The sequence below is a fragment of the Branchiostoma lanceolatum genome, chromosome 10 (assembly GCF_035083965.1).
Source record: "Branchiostoma lanceolatum isolate klBraLanc5 chromosome 10, klBraLanc5.hap2, whole genome shotgun sequence".
Lineage (NCBI taxonomy): Eukaryota > Metazoa > Chordata > Leptocardii > Amphioxiformes > Branchiostomatidae > Branchiostoma > Branchiostoma lanceolatum.
The window spans coordinates 2,200,509-2,222,571 of record NC_089731.1 but is presented as its reverse complement, the minus strand read 5'-3'; the positions used below and the strand labels follow the sequence as shown (position 1 = coordinate 2,222,571).

Here is a 22,063-nt window from a genome sequence, read left to right as displayed (position 1 = left end):
ATACTAGTAAATAGACTGAAGAAAATACTAGTACCTGATGAAAAGCTTCTCTCTTCACCACTGGACCAGTTTGACCTGGATGACCCCTGACCTCTCCAGCCCCGATGGCCGCCCCGACCTCGGCGACCATAGCCTCCCCTTTGACCCCCGTAACCGCTGTATCCTTCTGCCATGATGGTCCTGGAAAAGTCACAACACAAGACTCAGTCAATTTGCATACAGTATTATCATTAAATTTGGCCTTGTATATTCTAGCTACTATAGTAATGGCTGATAGTGTATGAGCATGTGCAGCTCACTACACATGCATGCATCTGGGTGGATTCTAATCAGCCACTTGATCCTGAAAGAAAATGTCATCAAAATATTTATTGTCTCCATACCTACCTTACACTATAGCTAGTTACAGAAAGTTTCTTCATCAAATACACTACATTGACTTCATCTATTCTAAATCTTCTACATCAATTAGGTACTGTGTAGATCACCTTCAATCAATTGTAGACAAACAGCCGTAGAACACGAAGCACTAGGCTGTAAGCTAGAGTACAGACCTGGGATACTGTAAACACTAACACTGGGGTACTAACACTAATTAACAGTGCCTCCCTTCCTATAGATGGTATCCAACCTCCATGATCCAGGTATTCATGATCAGGTAACTTATATAGATCTAGACTCGAGATACTTTATATGACAGTCAGTGTCTCTTTCTCTTAATCTACAAGCAGATAATTTCCCCAGTGACATGACAGTGGGCAAACAAACAAAAATCCAAAAAGCCATAGAAGCCAAATCATCTCCTAGCAGCTGATTTACGGGTGGTATTTCAATGTGCTTATTGGATTTCTTTCCCACTGTCATATCATGTCACCTGAGAAATTATCTGCTTGGAGATTAACGAAGAGAGACATCTGACTGGACACCACGTAATCTGCTTGTAGATCATTTTCCTGAAGATCAGGTATCCAGGCACCCAATCCCTATATATAGCTATTCCCATGTGTTGCACATTGTTACCAGAGATACCACGGAAGTACCTCCCTTCCTGAAGATAGTATCCAGGTGTTTGGATCCAGGTATAGAAATCTCTATTCCCTTGTGGGAATGGAGGACCTGAGTGCGGCCATGGCAGACAGGATGGAGTGGTCGGCGGTTGTGCATGGACTTGCCCCGTCCCCCCCGGGGGTCGACCGATGATGATGATGATGATGATTCCCTTGTGCTGCAGTACTATGGAGTGGGAGGGGGGCACCATAATTTGGAGGAACAAAACAAGGAAACTTGACCTGATCACTGCTTTGTGCAAAAAAAAAAATGCACCACAAGTATAAACTCACCCTCTGTGTTCTACCGACTTCGCTAAAACGTCTCGGAAAAGTCCCTTGGATGAGTTGTAGAGTCTTGAAGACACTGAAACTGTGAACATCACATGTCAAAGTCGTCCAGCCGGGTGTCCTTTTCCTTTCGTAACTACAATATTTCAGATCTTCTGCCTCCGTTTGTAAAGCTGTACCCTTGCACTTTGTGTCGGGTAGTCTTATCTACCAGAGAGATCTGTAAGTACTTTGTAGTACGAAGAAAAGCCGATGTTTTGACCTTTTTGCACGCGAGCCCGCGAAACTTTCGACAAAGAGTGTTTCGAACCGTCCCACAATGCACCAGTAAAAGCCGGAAGTAGCTCCTTCGGCGCGGGTCGTTTTTTTTTGCACAAAATCGGTGAAAAATCGTTCCAGAAAAATGGTGAGTTTTGCGCTAACTGTCATTCTGCGAGGCTCAAATGTATCTAATATTCCGAGGAATGCCGTGGAGTCGAAAGAAGGTTTAACGTTTTATTAGTTAGATTTTCTTAGCGGTTTCGTGTTGTTTTGGATTAGATGGGGGAGGGGGGCAGGGAGGCCCGCATGGTGTAACAACGTAACAACAACGTAAAACGTCCCGGCTCAAATTTGGCGAACCAGATACATGACTATTAGTATTACCATCTCTGGTCAACATGTAAACAACTTGTGTACACAAATTCCATGTTCATGTTGGAATATTAGCAACCTCTATGTCATATTTATGATTGAACGCAGTATAGACTAAATTATTCCAGATGGGGGAGTTCCAGAAGTTATTATGAATGTTTTCCTAGATAAATGTTACTGTAGATTAGCTTATCTTTATTGCTTACTAATAGATTTTTAATCCCATTTCTACAGCTACCTCTGTCACTGCTGAAAACTGCTCAGAACCACCCTATGGTAAGTCTGTTATGTCATTGCAATTTTGTTGTTGTTGTTGTTGTCCTTGTTTAACGTCTATTATATCGCTAGACGTGGTCTCTTGGTGTAGCCTGGGTGCCATCCTATTTCTACCGGGGCTCCTACACTCGCTACCCTAAGCGAGTGTAGGAGCCCCGGTAGAAATAGGATGGCACCCAGGCTATCTTGGTGCAGGGCAGTGCATAGAAATGTTGTAACATTTACACATGGATCAGTACTGTACCTGTCACAATTGTAATCTTCACCTCACTCACTCACTCACTATCCGGTTTAGCGTCTTCTTGTCCCCATCACCTGGAGGGGAAATACTTCAAATAGACTGTTTTCAAAGTTTGTTCCTTGAGTTTCTAGGCTTCCCCTGTTCTGTGGAATCTGACTAGATGTATTCACCACCAAGACGTTTTGTCGTCAGGAGTCAGGACAGTATAATCCTAACAAAATATTCAGAAATTGACTCCAACCCAAGTCAGATTATACAGACTTGAGAGGAAGCAGGGCTATTGTGAACCTCAAGGACTCACAGAACTTCAAGCATAAAATAAACGGACTAAACGCCCACCTCAGCACCACTCGTCAGCGCCCTGTATAATGAACATTACTCAGTTCTGCTGCTAATGCGGAGGCCTTGGCTCTAGCATAGATAATAAGAAAAAAAGTGCCCCCGTTCCTTGAAGTAAAAGCTTTTGTTGATCCCCAGCTGGTTGAGCTGAAGAATGGCGAGACGTACAACGGCCATCTGGAGGCCTGCGACAACTGGATGAACATCAAGCTCAGGGACGTCATCTGCACATCACGGGTAGGTTATCTTCAAGCAAATATATGTCTTTGCCTTGGTTTTCCAGATTTTCAAAGTTATTTTTCAGGGTTTTGCATGTCTTCCAAGTGTTTTTTCACCCAACATTTCTGAAAGATTAGCATGCTTGAAAATATCAAAAGATTTGGATCTGTAGTTGTGATCAGTGGAAGGTATCAATTGCAGTTAGAGATTGACATGTACTTATTGTAGACTTGAAGTTGAACTTGTTTCCAACACAGGAGGATTCAGAGTTATCCAAGAGCACCATTAAATACCTGTATAGTCCTCAAATACACACACATATGCACTCACAAACACACATAAACACTTCTTAATCAGCTCCCTTTGTCTCCCTCAGGATGGCGACCGTTTCTGGCGCATGCCGGAGTGCTACATCCGCGGCAGCACCATCAAGTACCTGCGTATTCCTGACGAGGTCATCGACATGGTGAAGGAGGACATCGTCAGCAAACAGCGCACCAAGCAGCAGGGCACCAGGGGCAGGGGGCGCGGGGGGCCCGTTCACAGAGGTTAGTATAGGCATATACGCATGTTCATGTACACACACACACACACGCGCACACACACACACACTCACACACACAGAAAACACATATACAGGCATGCACACACACTTACACTCAGGTCAGCAAACAGCACACCAAGCAGCAGGGAACCCGGGGCAGGGGACGTGGGGGGCCTGTACACAGAGGTTAGTATTCACAATCACATACACGCAAATACATATATTATACAGGCATGCACACACACGTACACACACTTACACTCAGCTATGCATTCTCAAACACAGCGTCAGCAAACAGCGCACCAAGCAGCAGGGAACCCGGGGCAGGGGACGCGGCGGGCCCGTACACAGAGGTTAGTATAGGCATATACGCATGCACACACATACACACACGCACACACACACATGCACACACACACACACACACACACACACACACACACACACAGAAAACACATATACAGGCATGCACACACACTTACACTCAGGTATGCATTCTCAAACACAGCGTCAGCAAACAGCGCACCAAGCAGCAGGGAACCCGGGGCAGGGGGCGTGGGGGGCCTGTACACAGAGGTTAGTATAGGCATATACGCATGTACACACACAAACACACGCACACACACACACAGAAAACACATATACAGGCATGCACACACACTTACACACAATTATTCACACTCAAACACAGCGTCAGCAAACAGCGCACCAAGCAGCAGGGAACCCGGGGCAGGGGGCGTGGGGGGCCTGTACACAGAGGTTAGTATAGGCATATACGCATGCACACACACACACACACGCACACACACACACAGAAAACACATATACAGGCATGCACACACACTTACACACAATTATTCACACTCAAACACAGCGTCAGCAAACAGCGCACCAAGCAGCAGGGAACCCGGGGCAGGGGACGCGGCGGGCCCGTACACAGAGGTTAGTATAGGCATATACGCATGCACACACACACACACACGCGCGCGCGCACATGCACACACACACACACACACACACATGCACACACACTTACACTCAGCTATGCATTCTCAAACACAGCGTCAGCAAACAGCGCACCAAGCAGCAGGGAACCCGGGGCAGGGGGCGCGGGGGGCCCGTACACAGAGGTAGGTATAATTATTACTGTCACATACACACACACACAGTGACAAGGATGTCGCTGTAGCTCAGCTGGCTCAGTCACAGTTGAGCTCCTGGTTCCATTAAGTTTGTAACTGGGAGACTCCAGTTCCATCCTGGGTCATACCTCGGTTGGGGCTGCACCCGTCTTTCAGAAGGGATGTAAAATGGGGGTTCTTTGCCTGAGGTGCTTTGAGCTAGATGAGGCAATACCTCCCTGTAAAAATATACCCTGCTAATGAAACTTGCTGCCCAATGTGGCAACAAGTGTCTGAAGTATCAAACACACATACACACACACAAATCATCAGTAATCAAAAGGGATATGGCCTCATAGGGCAAAATTTCAGTGTATTTGCAAATGTCTCTTTTAATTTGGGATACACCAAACGCATCCTATTTGACCAATGCTCACAATGTATTAATTAATTTTCTTAGAAATTACAGCCTTTTTTGGATTGTGTCACATTTTCCCTCTCCAGGAGGTTTTGGCAGCAGAGGTCGTGGTGGTCCAGACAAGAGAGGAGGAAGAGGAGGACCCAGATAGATGTTGTCATCTTCCTGTTCTTCTACTGCAGTCTTACATCGAGAGAGATGAGCAAACAAGAGACATTAGCATAAGACGTAACAACTGACTTAAGTCTAGTCTAATTAGTATGAGCTGAAGATTCTTTTTCTTATTGTGTAGAGGTGAAGACTTGAGACTACTTCAAGTACTCATCAAAACGGACAGAAGTACTGCATTTTCTTTTGGTTCAACATAGATTTGTATTGTATTGAGAAATACCAAGAATTATTTTCTTTTCTTTGTAGTACAAAGTTTGTGACGTGATTATCTGAGTAAACTGAGGTGGGAGATATTTGTTTTGCATCCCTCCCTGACTACTCTGTAACTATTTACAATGTACGTCTCTCAAAGCTCATGACTGTGTTTCTGTGGTATCTGATACCAGATCTATAATAAAGAACTTCAGCAGTTTGGACAGAGGTGTCTGCCAGTGTTGCTTATTTTGTTGTTTTTGAATGTGGAGAAAAATTTGCTTAGAAAAATGGTGGGTGGGGAAAAAAACAAAGGGTCATGTTTCTTACTTTTTCCATTATGCAGTCACACACACTTCCAAACACCACCTTTCTTTCTTTCTTTCTTTCCTGCTCCACCCCTAAATGTATTTGGAAAAGAGCTTAACCTTCTCCCTGCTGCCTAACCCTGTAACCAATACAAATGTGGTGCCAAAAGGCTACTTCAGCAGGGAGGAGGTGTAGTAATCATGATCTTACACTATTCCTATCTACATTTTCCATACACAAGACAAACACCATACACTGTGCTTGGGGGTTTATTTTACATGAAGATACATTTTACGTTGAATCAGAGGCGATTTTTCATAGCTTCGTTAACATGATCCAACATATCTCTGAAATTACACACATTTCTGTAGGCAACTACAGTTTAATTGAAAAGTGGTGCTCTGGAAGATTTTTAGGAATACCATAGAGACTATATGATATCAATGTAATTCTAGCATTAAAACAATATGTACCTTGGTATTGGTAAATACAACTTATGATACTGAATGTAGATCAGTCTCAAATCAACTTTTCCTCCCATTCCCATAAATTTTCACATATTATTGTCTAAGAAACAAGCGCCACTGAAAGAGCAACTTCCACCAGAGCTAGCTGCTATGGTTAACTCCTTGCACTGGTAAATTTAATACATGGGGAATTTGTACCTATACCATTAAAATTGGAGAGAATATTCTCATCCTATAACAACTATAAGTCTTTTTACACAGGTCGAGCTAAAATGGTGCAACAATTCTGTGGAATGCTTTCCAAATGCTTCAAGCATCGGTACAGGTAGACTAGTGCAACACATAATTCTAACGGTACATCATATATAGTATAACATACAATCAAGCTGGCCTTCTAACATTGTACATGTATATGTGTACAAACAAATGCCCTGCCTGCAATATGCACAACAATGTCAGACCGAATTAACAGACTTCACATTACAGTTATTACGAAGAATTCCACATAGACTGGACAAGAAACAACTTGTCATGCCCTATCTTCTAAAGTCACATTGTCAATATACATTCATGACTTTTGTCCAAGAAAGTTTAAAGTTACTGTCCTAAAGGCACCTGCAGAAGAGATATGTTTTTTTTGTAAGCTCTAAGTGTTCAGATACTTTTACCTAGAACACTACAAGAATGTTAAAGTTAAAATTTTTCACAACATTAAACATGTCTGAAGCATGTTCATGTAAGTGGATCAACGGTAGGTTGAGAATGTATTATGGATACAATTATGCATGTCTTTTTAGCCTGGTATCCATTCTATTCTAGCTCTGTTTGCTCCCCTGAATGCTTACCTGCAAAATAGCCTGTCACCCGTTAAGTTAAACAGAGAAATGATGGGAATTCAACTAGTTGTCTGAAATATAAGTGAGAGTCCTCCTGAATAGCTCCAGGACACATGGTCCTTGTAACAGGGTTCTGACAGGCATTCAGGAGTTCAATCCATGTTATACTGTTTCTCAGAAATATTCAATCCAAAATAATGCAGGACATACTGTACATGTAACAATGATGCATTTCAATCTGGACAGGCCATATTATTCTGCGTGGAAGTGGTCATAAATTCGAGCAATTCAGAGTTAGAATAAAATGGATTCCAAGTTACTAGTATGTCTTAATATGAAGAAACATCAGGTATTCAAATGAGTCCCATCCAATCCCAAGTCAGGGTGACTTCAAGCCTGGTCATAGATTATGGAAAAACGTGAGACTTTCATGTTTAAAACAGATGTTATGAAATCTCTTCCGATCCCACGTCAGCGTGGCTTCAGGTCTGGTCGGGCGCGTCTGCTCGGTCGTCTGCTCTCATCAGCCGGGAGGGGTTGTTCGACGCAAGCTGGGAAAAGTCCTTGAAGACGTCCGAGAAAGTCTCATCACCTGAAGAAATTAAAAACAAGAAAAATAATTAAGGATTGAAACTGCAGAATTTCCTCAAAGATCGAACCACTTCACTAAATGATATTTTTACAATTTGCACTACCCATCACTTTAATTCTTATGAGTGATTCAGTAAGAGTAAGCCCTTCAAATATCTGAGAAAGTCTTGTTAACTAAGAAATACACAACAAGTAAAATTAAGTTTTTGATCAAGATTGAGTGGTCCTGGGTCCTGATCAATACAAAAGGAAAATTGACATTAAAAATGGCACTTCCTACTGGACTACTCACCAGGATTGCCGTAACCCTCCGATTCTCTCATTTCTTCATTCATTCTGGCAAGTCTTAGTCTGGAGGGAGAGGAAAAGTTTTAGTAGAGAAACAAGTAAATTTTTCATTGCTACTAACTTTCAAAAAATAACATGAATGTCAAGATAAAAATAAGTGCACGATATGTACAGTGCTATACTTACAGAGTCACAATGTCAGCATTAGTGGTACTGAGTGCAATGGCCAGGGGGTCCTGAAATTAGGAGAACACTGTAATGTGGTTAGACTGATATCCCGAAACCTATTACCAAGCACGGACAGGACATATTTTACATTTTATACAATATGTATGATCCTTTATGTAACATTTTCATGTTAAAAACCCTTAAACCTTATTATGACATGATAGCTAAAATGCCTCTAACACCTAAAGCCTGTGAGTATGACATAATATACATGTAGCTTTCAAAGTCTTTGGTAACACCAAGCTTGTCAAATTAGTGCATTTGCCCAAAATTCTGCAACACTTCTGATTATAGCAAAAGATAACAAGATAATAGGTCACCTGTCCATCCTCATCTACAGCATGTTGGTTCGCTGCCCTCTTCAGGAACAAACACACCTGCCTGGAACCAGAGGAAGGTCAAGCAAATTGATTTCAAGGTCACAGTTATACTATATCATATTACACACTTAATACATACAGCATTACAGTGTTACAGAAACAGCTTGTGGTGGTTTACTGGTTGAGCTGTTTGTGACACCAAGAACATGTATTTCAAATGTATTTAACCACATTGTATATTTGTGCTCAGGAACTGTTTCTAGCTTGAACTTAAAAGAAGGCAAAACCTCCTTTTTTTACAAAAATAAATAAATTACAGTAAGAACAATAAATTCTTACCCAGTGTTCCCGAGAATGGTTGCATGGTGCAGCGGCGCTCTCCCCTTCCCATCCTTCACATCGATCTTAGCACCGTTCAGGAGGAGGAACTCACACGCTCCGATAGAACCCTGAACAGTTAACAGTTACAAAATTTTTAATGTCTACAAGTACATTGTGGGTAGGCCTTATAGAAAGGAAATGGATTTTCGGAAAGAACCAAATCTGGAGCCATAAATTTTGTAAGGAAATCTTCTCCAGCATTGAGAGATAGAAGAAACAGGGGAAACATTGTTGCTTCTTTACATCTCTTAGTTAGAGTGCTATCAACTAAGTCTTAGTTTCACATGTTTGTCCACCCTGCCTAGGTACTTACCGACTCCACAGCCTGATGCAACGGTGTCTTGTTGCTGTCCTCCTTGTTCACCCAGTTCACATCAGCACCGTGAGCCAGGGCTGCCGATAGCACAGGAAGGTTTCCTGGGGAAACAATGTACATCCAGATGACCTATAGCTCCTTAGACAACTATAAACATGATATGATTTAACAACTTATAAGGCTCTAGGAATTAACAATGCCAGGAATAAGAAAAATGTATAAAGAGCTTACATGTAGGTTTGACACAACATTAGATAAAACAGAATCACACCCTCTAAAACTGGATATTTTGGCTGTGCCACAATTTGATAACATGTTCAGCACCAAGGACAGAACTAGCAGATATACAGTCAAACAAATGTCATGTACAAGTGGCTATCTCTGCATAAGGACCACTAGCCAATGTGACCACTTTTGGGCACTTGCACGCTTATAACTGGTGTCCAACAGGAAAAAGGAAGGGGGGGAGGGATGACTTGGAGAAAGACAATCGATCGGGACCTGGCAGAGATGGGTAGCGGATGGGAGGGAGCAGCAACTGATAAAAAGATGTGGAGGACAATGACAGCCTGCCTCACCGGTACACACTCAGTGATGATGATGAGTAATTATTGATGATGAAAACAAACCTGCGGAAGCTGCCTTGTACAGCAGCATGTTGGGGTCCAGCTGGCTGAGCTCCATCACTTCTGTCATGTCTGCTGACCTTCTGGTCGTGACGTCACAGTCTTCTGACACTTCTCTGTCTCCTACTGAACCTACGGGACAAACAGCTGAGCAGGGTTAGCTCAAGACAAATACACACACAGACAAGGGTTGAAATTGGTAAGGAACTTTTGTAAGATCTAATAACTGTTATTGATATCAGAATGTCAGCTAGCTGTGACTCTAGTGTGAGTTGAAGGTCATTGTCAGGGGGGAGGGGGGCATATGCTAGGATGGGTGGAAGGCTCAAGTACAGGAATCTTGAGAATATACCACATCTTTTGTTCATCTGCATGCTAAAATAGGTGCAGCACATCTTAGCAAGCTGCTATCTTCAACAATATTTCATATACACTGCAAAATTCAATGTTTTACATTGTATTATACTTTTTTTAAATTCATGAAGCCAATACCATACTTTTGCAGTCATCACAAAACCTTTCAAAAGTCATTACAACAGCCAAGTTCATGTTCATGACAAGCATCAGCTATTCGACAGTGCAAAGACTCATTTCCTGATTTCTTATCAAATAACAATATATGATAATTCCCTACTTCTTTTATTTTATATATGTTATATTTCAGTGGAAGGGTAGGCTAGGAGCACAGGCTTTGGGGAGGGGGGCTGTGTTGTTGTGATGACCAAAGGTCAAGGTCAAGTCAATGTAAAACCAGGGACCTGCTACTTAAAGCCACCATATTCAGCACAAAATAATCATGAAGTTATTGTTATTTTGTTTTATTTACATTGTTAAAATTGTTATAATCAAATCAAATTAAAATTCATTTACTAGATAACGTTATCAGTTATGTCAAAGATATGCACAACAGTTTTATATGTTGATTTTTCTATTGTATCTTTAATATTTCCACACATATATTGGCACAATTTTATGATTTTAAGAATGACATCCATTGAACACTAAAATCAGATGTCATTCAGAAAATCATGTGTGGTTTAAAATCTTAAAAAGATAAAACGTTGTCAGGTGTAAAAAAAAACAAAGTATTAGTGTGTAGCATGGCAGGGTTGCTGGCCAGCCACCAGGCAGGGGTTCTGTTAATGAGTCAGTCCAACCTTCAGCACCACAAGCAGGGAGAGTAACATACGGGCCAACCGTGATCATTTTACCTCTCAGAAAGGGGAATTCTTCCAGGATGTCAGGAACGATCAGAATGTGGGGCACGCTAAGGGGAGGTCTATCCTCCTCCGTGTCTAGAAGGGGTGAATATCAGTAGGAAAAGGTTCATTCTGACAGTGAAGTAATACAATTCAGTGGTTTACTATCGTCTCTGTGTCTATAGGAGAGTATAAAGTCATGTTTATTAGCAGGAAAAGTTCAATTTTTGAGGTTATTTTCATCCACAATTATTTCATGGTGTGTGCATTCTTTTACTACATGTAGCTTACAGAAAAAAATATGCATATTAGACAAAAGAAAGCATTTTTGTTTTTTTCTTGTGGATCTTAGAAATAATTTTCAAAAGAAAAGGGAGGGATGAGAAATTAAGTTGCTGGTTATACCAATAAAGAGAAGAGTCAAGACGTTGAATTAAAGCTTGGCCACAGATTGTAAAATTAGGAAACAACACCTAAGGAAGGCATAGACCATAAATTAGCTTGACCACAGCTGAAAATTCTAAGAAAGAACGAAACATCTTGGACCATGTTAATGGTTCCTGTTTGCATACCTGAGTCTTCATCTGAATCATCTTCACCGAACACCAAGATGTCTTCTGCCTCCTCAACACCGCTGTCAGATCTGGCACCTGGGCAGGAAGAACCGGTGTCAGGTGTTTTATGTTGGACAAAGAACAATAAGCAATTTCATACATTCGAGTACGCATGTGCGGTGTCACAAATGAAGCCCCCTGAGACATAAACAAAGCCCGTCTGGGCAATGTTATGCAAATCAAGACAATGGTGGAGATGACAACTGTTTACAAGCCAGGGGCCTTCACATTTAACACCTTGTATGCATGTTTTTGCTGCATATGTTTTTTAGTGCATCTATTATTGCTCTCATTTTCTAGTATGTTTTAATCTGGACAGGGGGCAAGAGATCTAGAAAGGCACTGCCTGTTCCCCAAGTCCTGTCCTGATGTGACCCTGATGTGACAAAGTTGAAATGAATAAACAAATAAAACTGCCCCCACCTGAGTGGAGTGACCCGCTGGACGTTGATCTGCTCACAGCCTCCCCCTCCTCCTCCCCTGAATGGACCGACTTGAACCTCTCCGGAAACTTCTTCACGCTCCATCTCCGGATCACCCGTTTCCGTCCCCGCGCTGGCGACGCGCCGTCTGGGATGACTCGCCCCGGCAACGGCTTCAGGAAGTCTCTCTTCACGTACTTCGACTTGATCCACGATTCTCTAATGGTTCTGTAAAAAGAGGTAAAAGGAAACATTAAAGTTAAGCTTAAGGGAGGTGTATTTATTTGATTATCATAATGATTGTTATTTGATCATCCCAAAGTTGGTCCCATAACTACAAAACCTACATTACAAAAGGAGTTGGAGAGTACTTCTGTATGATTAGATGTAATGCTGTATATTCTGAAGATATTTTGCATCTCAGATCAGCTGTAAAAATAGCAGCAGTTAGAACATAAAGCTGAAGAGAAACTTGATATATTGGCTTATGTTTGTGAAGGTAAGGCTTCAAGGAATGAATGATATCTTTTACCACTGAGAAAAGTTTCCTGAGAAATAACAGATGTTTCAGCGTCCTTAGTGATCTAAATTGATAATTCAAAGTAAAATTAAGCTAGGGGCTGTATGTCTAACTTAAGACCTTTATGTACCTGGGACAGTCTGGATATGCCCTCCTGTCTGCACACTCACTGGAGTTGGCCTCGTAAGTTTTGTTCACGGCTTCATTCCCCAGTAAAGACATGACCTGCAATGGGTACACAGTCATCATCGATCAAATAAAAAGAAATGATGATGATGATGATGATTGGTTAATTGAGAATATGATGCAGTAATCAATCAAAAAAAATAACCTAATACCGTGTATCAAACTCAGTGGTATTTCCAACATGTTCCTACACACAAGTGATAAACACATTCAGTAAAAATGTGTTTAATCAATAAACACATGTTTACCCCCAGGATTTCAGGTTCCCAAGCATCCAAAGTCAACGACCTCACTTTAGACAGGTGGACTCCCAACGATCTGAAAAAACAAATGGAAAAGCTATGTATACTATGTAAAATATTAGCAATGTTACTTTCCTAACTTACTTTATTCCTTTCTGGACAGTACCTAGAGCAACCTTCACAACAGTGTTGTACAGTTACTTTATCATCAGTGTCACATACCATTGGAAAACTTACACATACATGTACAGTATAAGGCAATACTTATCATAAAGGAAAGGAACAAAAGAGCCACGGTTGACCCAACTCAAGTTTCCAAACATTTTGTGAAAATTTATAATCTAGCAGTAACTCACCTGTGAATGCCGGAACACTCTATACACAGTACAATCCCCAGGTTGATGCTGGCCCACCTGGGCTCTGCAACAAACAGCACATTCAGCCAATTATTCTGCCAGTCTTAAAAACCGCACAATCTAATCATCCCCATATAAACTTCCTTCAGTCTGGAGTTACTTTACAGGCTGAATGGCTCACAAGGAATTAGTGGGGACAGGTCAAAGTTACTGCATGTGTGGGTGTGATCCATAAAATAAAGATTGCGTGACCTTACTGCAAACACCAGCCTACAACAAAACTATGTTCTACTAACAATGGACTTATTATGGCTGGAAAAGGAACAAGCATGCTGTGATAGTTGTGTATTGAAACAAGTTGAATGTGCTGTTTTAGTTTAAAATCTCACCTTTTTGTCTGCAGTCACAACACACATTGTTCCCTGGAATCTGTAGCACCTGTCTCAACATCCTGTCAGGGAAAATAACAGGAATACCGTAAATGCATTTAAGTTTGCATGGTTTTAATCATGCGGTAGGGAGAAAATTGAGTGTTGGCGGTGGTTTTAAGTTCGCATTTCAGACAATAGTAGACAAGGGAGTAAGCTGGAAAAAAATTTTGCCATGGTTTTAAGTTTGCGAGGAAGAGCTTACGCGAAAACTGCGAACATAAAACCACGAGAACATTTCTGCATTAACAGCATCAGACAGGTATGCAACATTTCATCTCCTAGTCCGACTGGTATCATGCAAACTGATTATAAACTGACAGTGATCTCACGATTTAAGCCCTGAACCTTGAGATACGATTTAAGCCCTGAACCTTGAACCTGAACCTTAAAGCAAGGATTACTTCTACCAAACTACTTTTCATACTGCTATCAGTAGTTCCTTAGATATTAAGACATTCAATAATCGGAAGAACACATTGGCAGAGAAAGTCTTCTGCAACTGACATGCATGGGGTGTTCCCACTCATATAATTCGGTGTGCAGCTTTTTGCTTAAATCTGCACGATTATGAACAGCGTACAGCTACAAGTATTTTGAGGCAGACGTAAGGAGGTACATGTACATGTTGACTCACGTGTTCTTTGGCTTATTTTCGGACTTGAACGGCGGTAAGGAGTTCAGCATGGAAGGAACGGTAGAAGGAACACTTGGGCTTCTGGAGTTGTCTTGAAGACTTTCCTGTGAAGACGGAAGAGAGGGAAATTCAGTCAGAAACTGACCGGAAAATAAGTATTTCACAAGGACTTCTGAATGAAAGAGGCAAGAGATGAGGACAACAATCATTACCTGAAAGTTTTCTTCTCTGTGGCCTTCTCTAAATGCAGTTGCAATGCTGGCCTGTGAAGATAAAGGCAAACAAATTTTCAAAATAATAATTAATTAACTTACTATACCATATATAACTATACCATAATAACGGTGAAAAGTAACACAAACTTAAGGAAAATGATGGTTTGATAGGGGCGCCATCACGTGTGGATGTGAACAAAGGAAAAACTGTTACAGCAAAGCAGACTAGTATGAGTAATATTGTAAATGGTTCTGTTCTATACCATACAAAACGTAGTCACAAAATACCAAATTCGCTTAATTTACAAAAATGTGGGAAATTACTCACCTGTAGTGCCTGTATCCATACTTGTCTCTGGTTATCTGACTCTGCCTGTAATGTGTAGCTCCTGAGGAAAAGAAATAACAAGTTCAATTCTACAAAATCTTAACTACAAAGATCCCATACATCGTAGGGTTTTTAAAAGTGACTTTGTCAACAAATGGGACTGATAAAACCTTGCATAAACAGGATCCTTAATGCTTTAGTGAATGGGCAAAAGTATCTAAGGGACCATCAAAAAGTGTTCACAATGGCCAAGTAGTCATTATGTAGAGGTGGTCACTTGTTCAGGTTTGACTTCAAAATACCAAAATATGCATGCCTTAATAATGCTAGTAACCACACTAAAAACCCAGTACTTACTTGGTAGGAGAAACGATCTCGAAGCAGAAGTTCCTCTCTGTCTCCTCTGCTGGTTTGACTGTGCATATTCTCAGGTCCGGCACAACCACTGTGGTCTCATCGGGGCAGGACGCCTGGGGAACAACGTGGGACTCAGTTAGAGTCTTTTAATTTTCCTCTGTTCACTGTTATGTAAACTTTACATTCATCTTATTCCAAATGGACAGAGAACTTAGGACAAGTCTGATAACTGTCTTTCACCTCCCCAAGATATGTGTAAGCAACAGAAGATTATAATCTTAAAAATCAGTAAACTGACCTTGACTCTTTTCTGATAGACCAGCTGGTTACTCTGGATTGTGAACCACCTCCTGCAAAACAAAGAGATTTTCTAATCATTCAGGATGGACAATAAGATTGAAATGGAAAAGTGTGTAAGATTGCTGTTAGCATTTTTCAGACATTTTTTGGTACAATATACTTTCACCATGTCTCAAACACCAGATGACAAACATCTTAAAGTTTTCCAGACAAAAGTCTTTGAATCTTTACCCACCTGACTCATATCTTCAAGGCATTTGTTGTTCTCTACAACAGGTACCATGTCTGAGACCTTACCTGACCCATGTCTTAAAGGCATTTGTTGTTCTCTTGAACAGGTATCCCTCCATCACCACCTCAGACGAGTCACTGACAGAGCTGGATCTCATTGGGGGCGACTTCAGGGAGTTTTCCTAAAAAATAACAAATACCAACATTCTTTAAAAAAATTAATCATTTGAAACACAAAACTAGCTATGAGTAAACACAATGTGTCATGCTGGTAATTGAAAGCAGCAGGCACATAAGCTTTTCTGACACATACTTAGCAAAATGTACCCCGAAGAAGCCTTTTCCTCTCACCAAAAGAACCTTTTGTCCTCAAACACAATAAACAAACCAATTCCCTGGTAGATGTACAGGTAGACAAAAGTTATCCACAACCTAATACCGCACAACATTGTGTCCACTGTACTTGCTTCTAATACATTTATTCCAACCGCAAACTTACATTTGTAGGGAAAGGCTTGCGCCTCCCTGAATTATGTACAGTTTGTTACAATTGGTAAACAATAATATCAAACAATCACACAACAAATTATTTACATTGTTCGAGACCAAACTGGACAGTTGTACTGAATACAACAATATAAGCTGTCTATACTAATAGAAATACATGTATGTGCATCACAAAAAACAGTACCTACCCTTGCCTGAACTAACAGATGTCTTTCTTCCATCTCTTTCTTCTCGGCTGCTGCCTGTTGTGTCATCTTCTCCAGCTGTCACACACACAAAGGACAGTCAAGTTTGGTCAATATCTCATGTTTGGTCAGAGAGTGACAAGAGAGAAGGCATCAGCCCGTAAAAGCACTAAGAATTAGGCCAACCACACCAGGTCACCAGAGGTGCCTCAGTATTCATACACATTTTACGAGTTAAACACATACAAATTTTATGGAATTCATACAAGTTTTACGGAATACATATGATCCTTACCTGTACTACAGTTGTATAAGCCACTCGTATGAATTCTGTAAATTTTGTATGTTCCTTAGTAGTGGGTCATATGAATTCTGTAGGATTCGTAATCTATGTATTCCGTAAATGTAGTGCAAGTGAAAATTTTGTAGAGAGGGCATTTTTTCTGCTTGAGCTGTTCAAATACTGTTCAAAAAGGCTACACTAGTACATGTACATGAAATAGTAGTAGTAGTAGTAGTAGTACATTGTAGTAATACATGTAGTTTGCCAAACTGCTGCTTCGCAAAATAAAATCATTTAAGTCAATTATGATGAATTTTCTGAACCTAAGTAACTATGCATAATGACTGCCTAACAGCTGTTACAAAAATGGCGGAATGACTGACCTGGGCTGCCACAGTCTTCATGTAGGGTTCAAGGTCATTCGTGAGGTCGTATCCTTGGTGATAGAATGTGTTGACGGCGTACATAAAGGACAGCATCTGCGGAGCAAGAACAATACATGTCAGGTTCAAGTCCATGTAACCTAATATCTACAATATTCTTTAGCATACCTGTACAAATAATTTTTCCCATTGACACAAGCATTAAGGATCTTGTCTATGGTGACCACCTGTCCGCATAGACTAGATTTTTTCAGGCCCTTGACTTGAGTAGTCGTCTTATGCAGTTTTGACTGTACTCTATTTCGACAACTCAATTAAGGTGGCAAATATCACCTTTCTTCCATGCCACAAAAGAGACAAAAGAAAGCATTGAGAAAGAGAAGTTCCTTACCGTGTCCATGACTTTGAAACGTTTCTTGGACTGTACAACATTAATCTGAAGAAGAAAAAGTCTATGCATGAGACATAGTCATAGTGTATAACAAACAAACAATGCTAGCATCAGAGAAGTATTAATAAGTTACTGGAAATTGCTCTGGCAAGGTTAGAGAAATTTAAAAGAAACAGTTAAGTGTAAAAGAAGTCACAGAGTCACATACTTTAATCCTAAGTAATTCTAAATTCCTGAATTTCTTTTCCCACCCAAGATATATGCTTTCTCCAAAGAAAGACATCGCAGCCGATACTGCAAATCTTGAAACTTTCGTAGTGGTTTTGTTTTCATGGTTTTTGTGGTGACCTTTCCATGGCATATTCATGACACTGCAAGTATTTCCTGCCCTTGTAATACTTGTATGATTACTGTAGTACAGAATTGTTTTGGCCACAAATTACTAACACCACGAAAACCTTCTTCTCCCTGCTACCCCAAAATAAAAACAGGGCAATGCATTTTACAGTAATAGACGAATGAAATCCGATACCTGGAAGACGTAATCGAGCGTGACGTGGCCGAAACACGACCTCATGGCGGTGAGGATGTTGTTGGTCTCCTCCAGTTCCTGTGGTTTGTTCTTGTTGGCCTGCGCCTGGCGCGACAACGCAGCGTCCATGTCATCGCTGATCTTCTCAAAATGCTTCTTAGTGTCCTTCACTTTCTTCAAGTCGCTGGAGAAGAATGCAAAATGATGGATAAGGATGTAAAAATGTACCAAGCAAGAAGTCTTAGTAATTAAAATAAACAGCCCAGAAAACAACTTTCAGTACCAAAGGTACTCATGGCTGTTTGCAAGCTGGTCCAATAGAGATGCAGTTCCTTCCGTTTACTATATTCCTTAATGATCTTTCACTACACAGTTATATTGTTTCTGCTTGTGTTGATATGTATACATGTAGTCGGAGCCTGTCTCACAAAACTTTGCTACACCCAATAGTTCTTTACGAGAAGAAAAGAATACTTACTTCTTTACAAAGTGGTCGAGGTTCTTGCTGATGGCTCTCTTGGCTTGGTCAAACAGGATCTGCAATAAGAGGAACCACAGTCAGAGTTGGAACTGTCAGATTACATTGTTTCCTCTTTGAACCATTATCATGACTTAATTTGACTCACGAGGGAAAAAAACTTCTGCTTTCTGAATCAGGAAAATTCATGATGTCAACATTTTGCTGTTCTTTGACAAAATACTGTCTTACTTAATACTTCAGCCTAAAGGTACATTATACAACATTTGTATAGTCCTAAGACATAAAAGACTCCTTAAAACTAGGATATACTCACTGTGTGGTAATTCAGCATTTCTGTCAGCCCATCAGCAAATCTACATAAGGCATCCTGTAAAATTGTGCAAATGCATGGATGAGATATAACAGGACACTAAGATTGCCTTTTATGGCCCAATCCTCAATCAGCATTTCAAGCTTGAAAATTTGCCTATATTGTATAATTAGGTATTACCATTACTAAGTAGTGCTAACAGAAAGTTCAAACATTCTACTCACGTTGACTTGTTGGTCCCCTTTAAAGTAGACAGCAAGCTCCTTAACCCCTCTAATAAAAGCCCTGTGAGAGGAGAATAGATAACAGTCAATAAAGAAAGATACTAGTAGTGGATGCTATCTGAAATGTCTGACTGTTTACAAAATCTATACAGTTGCTTGAGCAACTTTTGTATCATGTACTAGGGTCAATCAATGGTTAGAACTTAGCATGGATCTCTGGAGTATAGAGGTCGCTAACCCCAATTAAGAGACCAAACACTACATGTAGTATACCAAACAGTCTGCAATACATCACTGTGTGGCGTTGAAGCCAAATGCAAACAAGACTGGAGTAGGCTAGGGGTGCTTTACCTTACATTAAGGTACATTACACCACTGCACACAACATGCACTTACCCATTTGCTGCATTATACGCCTTCCCTGCTTCCATCATCCCATTGCACAATTTTACAACCTGGAACAAGAAACACACAAATTAGTTAATTTCCAGGATAGTCAAGTCACATTTTGACAAACTGCTAAGTAGGTATATGGAATGGCTGACATTGATGATTGATATATGGGATGTTCTTTGCACTTTGTGCATAACGTTAGTTAGGAAAACCAAAACAATGAAATACAACTTCAACTTGCTGTGAAAAGTATGAAATAACCTGTTCTTTAATAAAATAACATAGATATTTTTCTGCACTCACCTTCTCCAGTTTACTCTCCAAGTCGTGGATGTCGTTCTCAACCTGCTCCAGAGACACACTGAAATACAAAGTAGTAGCACTGGTTAACAACTTTGTAACAAATTACATTATATTATAACATAGAGTAGAGTATAATTTTGGCCAGGCAACTTGTTAACACGTCAACAGGACTGCATTCACACAAAAGGGGGTGAGCAGGAGGGGACAATCATCCATCATGACGACGATGGGAGAACCATTTTTGGTCAGGTAGAAAATGTGGATTTTCTAGTTTGTTGAAAATGTTATTTAGATGCATGAACCTCACACGGTCTCTTAATTTGATAGATAGCAGCTCCTTATGTGAACTACATGATGTATAAAATCCTATGCTACATGTAAACAAGGTGTAACACAAGTCACAACAGTTTTGTACTCAAACATGGGATGGGACTGACAGCTTTAAAAATTATGCAACACCCCCTTAACCCACCCTTGTGATTCAAAACCAGAATTGCTGACCACCAGGCCACTCCACGCTATTAAAATGTTTTATATAGCCTCATACTCATACAAGACATATTTGTGAAATGACAAAAACAACAGCCTGTGAGTGTGGGCTGCATTTGCATGTAACCAAGTTAACGTTAGCCTGAATTCAATCAAGCCTCCTGTGACTGTTCACCGCCCTGTAACCGCCTCGCAACCCAAGAGAGGAGGGGACAGAAATCCCCGGACAGCTGGAGTTTGCGTTATACAGACTAAGTTAACGTTACACATATTTTTCTTTGAGTTGAAGCTATACATTTGAAGTTCAAGTCCAACAGCACATCTGTCGACAGTCCAATAAAACAGCTGCCCCGCGGGGCCGCTACCCTCCCCAGATGGCCCGTAGATAGGCTGAGATCTTAGGGATAACGTGGAAGGATGCGGGGCCAAAGGGCAACACCGACCTCTTAACCGCCAAGGCAAAAATAGATATGGCCAAACATGGTATTGTCTTCCCTGAACTAGCGCAAACAAAACTAATGAACAAAGGCAAGAAACGTCGAGAAAATATCGTGATCGTAGGCAGATAGTTCTGATTGCTAACGTTACAGTAAATACATAACAACCCCTCCCAACAAAATGTGTTTGCCAAAATTATATGTTGCCCCCCTCCCCACTTTCAATCGATGCTGTGTTGTTGCGAACACGATTTCGCGAAAACCCGTTATTGGCCAGGATAACAAAGTCTTGTAACCTACCGGAACTTGGGAGAATCCTTGAGGCATTCCTCGAAGTCGATGGTGACTCCCATCTTGGTGCTTAAGGCGCGGAAGTTGAAGATAACCGGAGACTTATGATGCGGATATTACCTCATTTTTCTGCACTGATGTCAAACTTGGCCTGTCAAATAATCACTAGCGCGTGATTCGCGTACCGATTCGAATGGGCGGCATCAGTAACATAGCCACATATTCCGCGTCAGTACATTCAAATTGCTTTTCTCGTTTAGACACGTAGAACTCTGAATTTGTGGATGTTCTTGTGCTGATACTATTTCTAATAAAATTGTATGCTTTTGTAGCTGAAATTTTGATTGTTGAAATTCTAGATCAAGATGTTATGAATGGATTTTTGTGATTTCGACATTTGGAATTTTTAGAAATTGAAGCTGGAGTTTCCTTTCAAATTGCAACTGTTTGCGAACTTGAAATTTCCTCGGCTTTTACATTTGTGTGTTTTTTGTATGTATTGTTTGCAATCCGTAGCAGAGGGAACACGTAATTAAGCTGCCACCTAACGTATCTTATCAAAACTGCAGCATGCAAGCTTTCAAATGGGGCTAATCAATTACAAGTACGTAGAGGAAACTGAATTTCCCCTTTCCACGGTCAACAAAGTGCATATCTTACATTTAGAAATTGCTCCATCTCAAGATTTGGGATCTTACATTTAGATATGGCACCATTTGTGTATCCATGAAACCAAGGACATGATGAAACTGAACAGACATGACCTTTTTCTTGTCTTGACCTCATCTGACCTTTTAGCCCTGAAAACAATGAATAGTTAAAGTAGAGTACAAGGGACAATAGTTCCAATTTTTTCAGAGTTTTATGGATGATGATGCAAAGCCAAGGGTTTCCGAGATCAAAACTCCTCTGATTGGTTTCAAAACTCGTGATGCCACGGCAACTTTTAGCCAATTAGAGCCCTTT

General features: G+C 40.7%; 2 protein-coding genes across 3 annotated transcripts in view; one reads left to right on the top strand and one right to left on the bottom strand.

The window, feature by feature from the left end:
- The window catches only part of LOC136444123 (U6 snRNA-associated Sm-like protein LSm4), a 178,407-nt gene extending 172,692 nt beyond the window's left edge, over positions 1 to 5,715 (top strand). Inside the window, exons 2-6 of one of the 2 annotated variants that reach the window (XM_066441628.1) lie at positions 1,712 to 1,743; positions 2,205 to 2,246; positions 2,965 to 3,063; positions 3,422 to 3,593; positions 5,215 to 5,715. In XM_066441628.1, the coding sequence (XP_066297725.1) occupies positions 1,741 to 1,743; positions 2,205 to 2,246; positions 2,965 to 3,063; positions 3,422 to 3,593; positions 5,215 to 5,279 (381 nt within the window). In that variant the 5' untranslated portion in view covers positions 1,712 to 1,740 and the 3' untranslated portion in view covers positions 5,280 to 5,715. Of the gene's footprint in view, positions 1 to 1,711; positions 1,744 to 1,786; positions 1,823 to 2,204; positions 2,247 to 2,964; positions 3,064 to 3,421; positions 3,594 to 5,214 lie in introns of those variants that run through there. The other variant, XM_066441627.1, reaches the window with a different exon arrangement.
- A 338-nt stretch (positions 5,716 to 6,053) lies between these two features.
- Positions 6,054 to 21,284, bottom strand: LOC136443831 (arf-GAP with coiled-coil, ANK repeat and PH domain-containing protein 2-like). The gene is made up of 31 exons (XM_066441199.1): positions 21,107 to 21,284; positions 19,881 to 19,938; positions 19,581 to 19,639; positions 19,185 to 19,245; positions 18,964 to 19,017; positions 18,648 to 18,706; positions 18,170 to 18,353; positions 17,638 to 17,682; positions 17,247 to 17,342; positions 16,584 to 16,658; positions 15,955 to 16,070; positions 15,656 to 15,707; positions 15,358 to 15,470; positions 15,001 to 15,061; positions 14,670 to 14,720; positions 14,458 to 14,561; positions 13,782 to 13,843; positions 13,393 to 13,456; positions 13,043 to 13,112; positions 12,729 to 12,833; positions 12,427 to 12,431; positions 12,090 to 12,316; positions 11,625 to 11,702; positions 11,065 to 11,148; positions 9,857 to 9,985; positions 9,225 to 9,328; positions 8,870 to 8,979; positions 8,531 to 8,591; positions 8,169 to 8,218; positions 7,987 to 8,045; positions 6,054 to 7,695 (listed from the first exon to the last, which is right to left on the bottom strand). The coding sequence occupies exons 1-31, from the start codon at positions 21,157 to 21,159 to the stop codon at positions 7,586 to 7,588; spliced, it is 2,559 nt and encodes an 852-aa protein (XP_066297296.1). The 5' UTR covers positions 21,160 to 21,284; the 3' UTR covers positions 6,054 to 7,585.
- Between the last annotated feature and the right edge of the window lie 779 nt (positions 21,285 to 22,063).

Coding starts and splice junctions, on each gene's coding strand:
- LOC136443831 (XM_066441199.1), bottom strand. CDS start 21,159: ATGGGAGTCACCATCGACTTCGAGGAATGCCTCAAGGATTCTCCCAAG. Junction 13,844..14,457: donor GAAAATAAGCCAAAGAACAC/GTGAGTCAACAT, acceptor TTTCCCTGACAG/GATGTTGAGACAGGTGCTAC. Junction 8,980..9,224: donor TGCATCAGGCTGTGGAGTCG/GTAAGTACCTAG, acceptor TTAACTGTTCAG/GGTTCTATCGGAGCGTGTGA.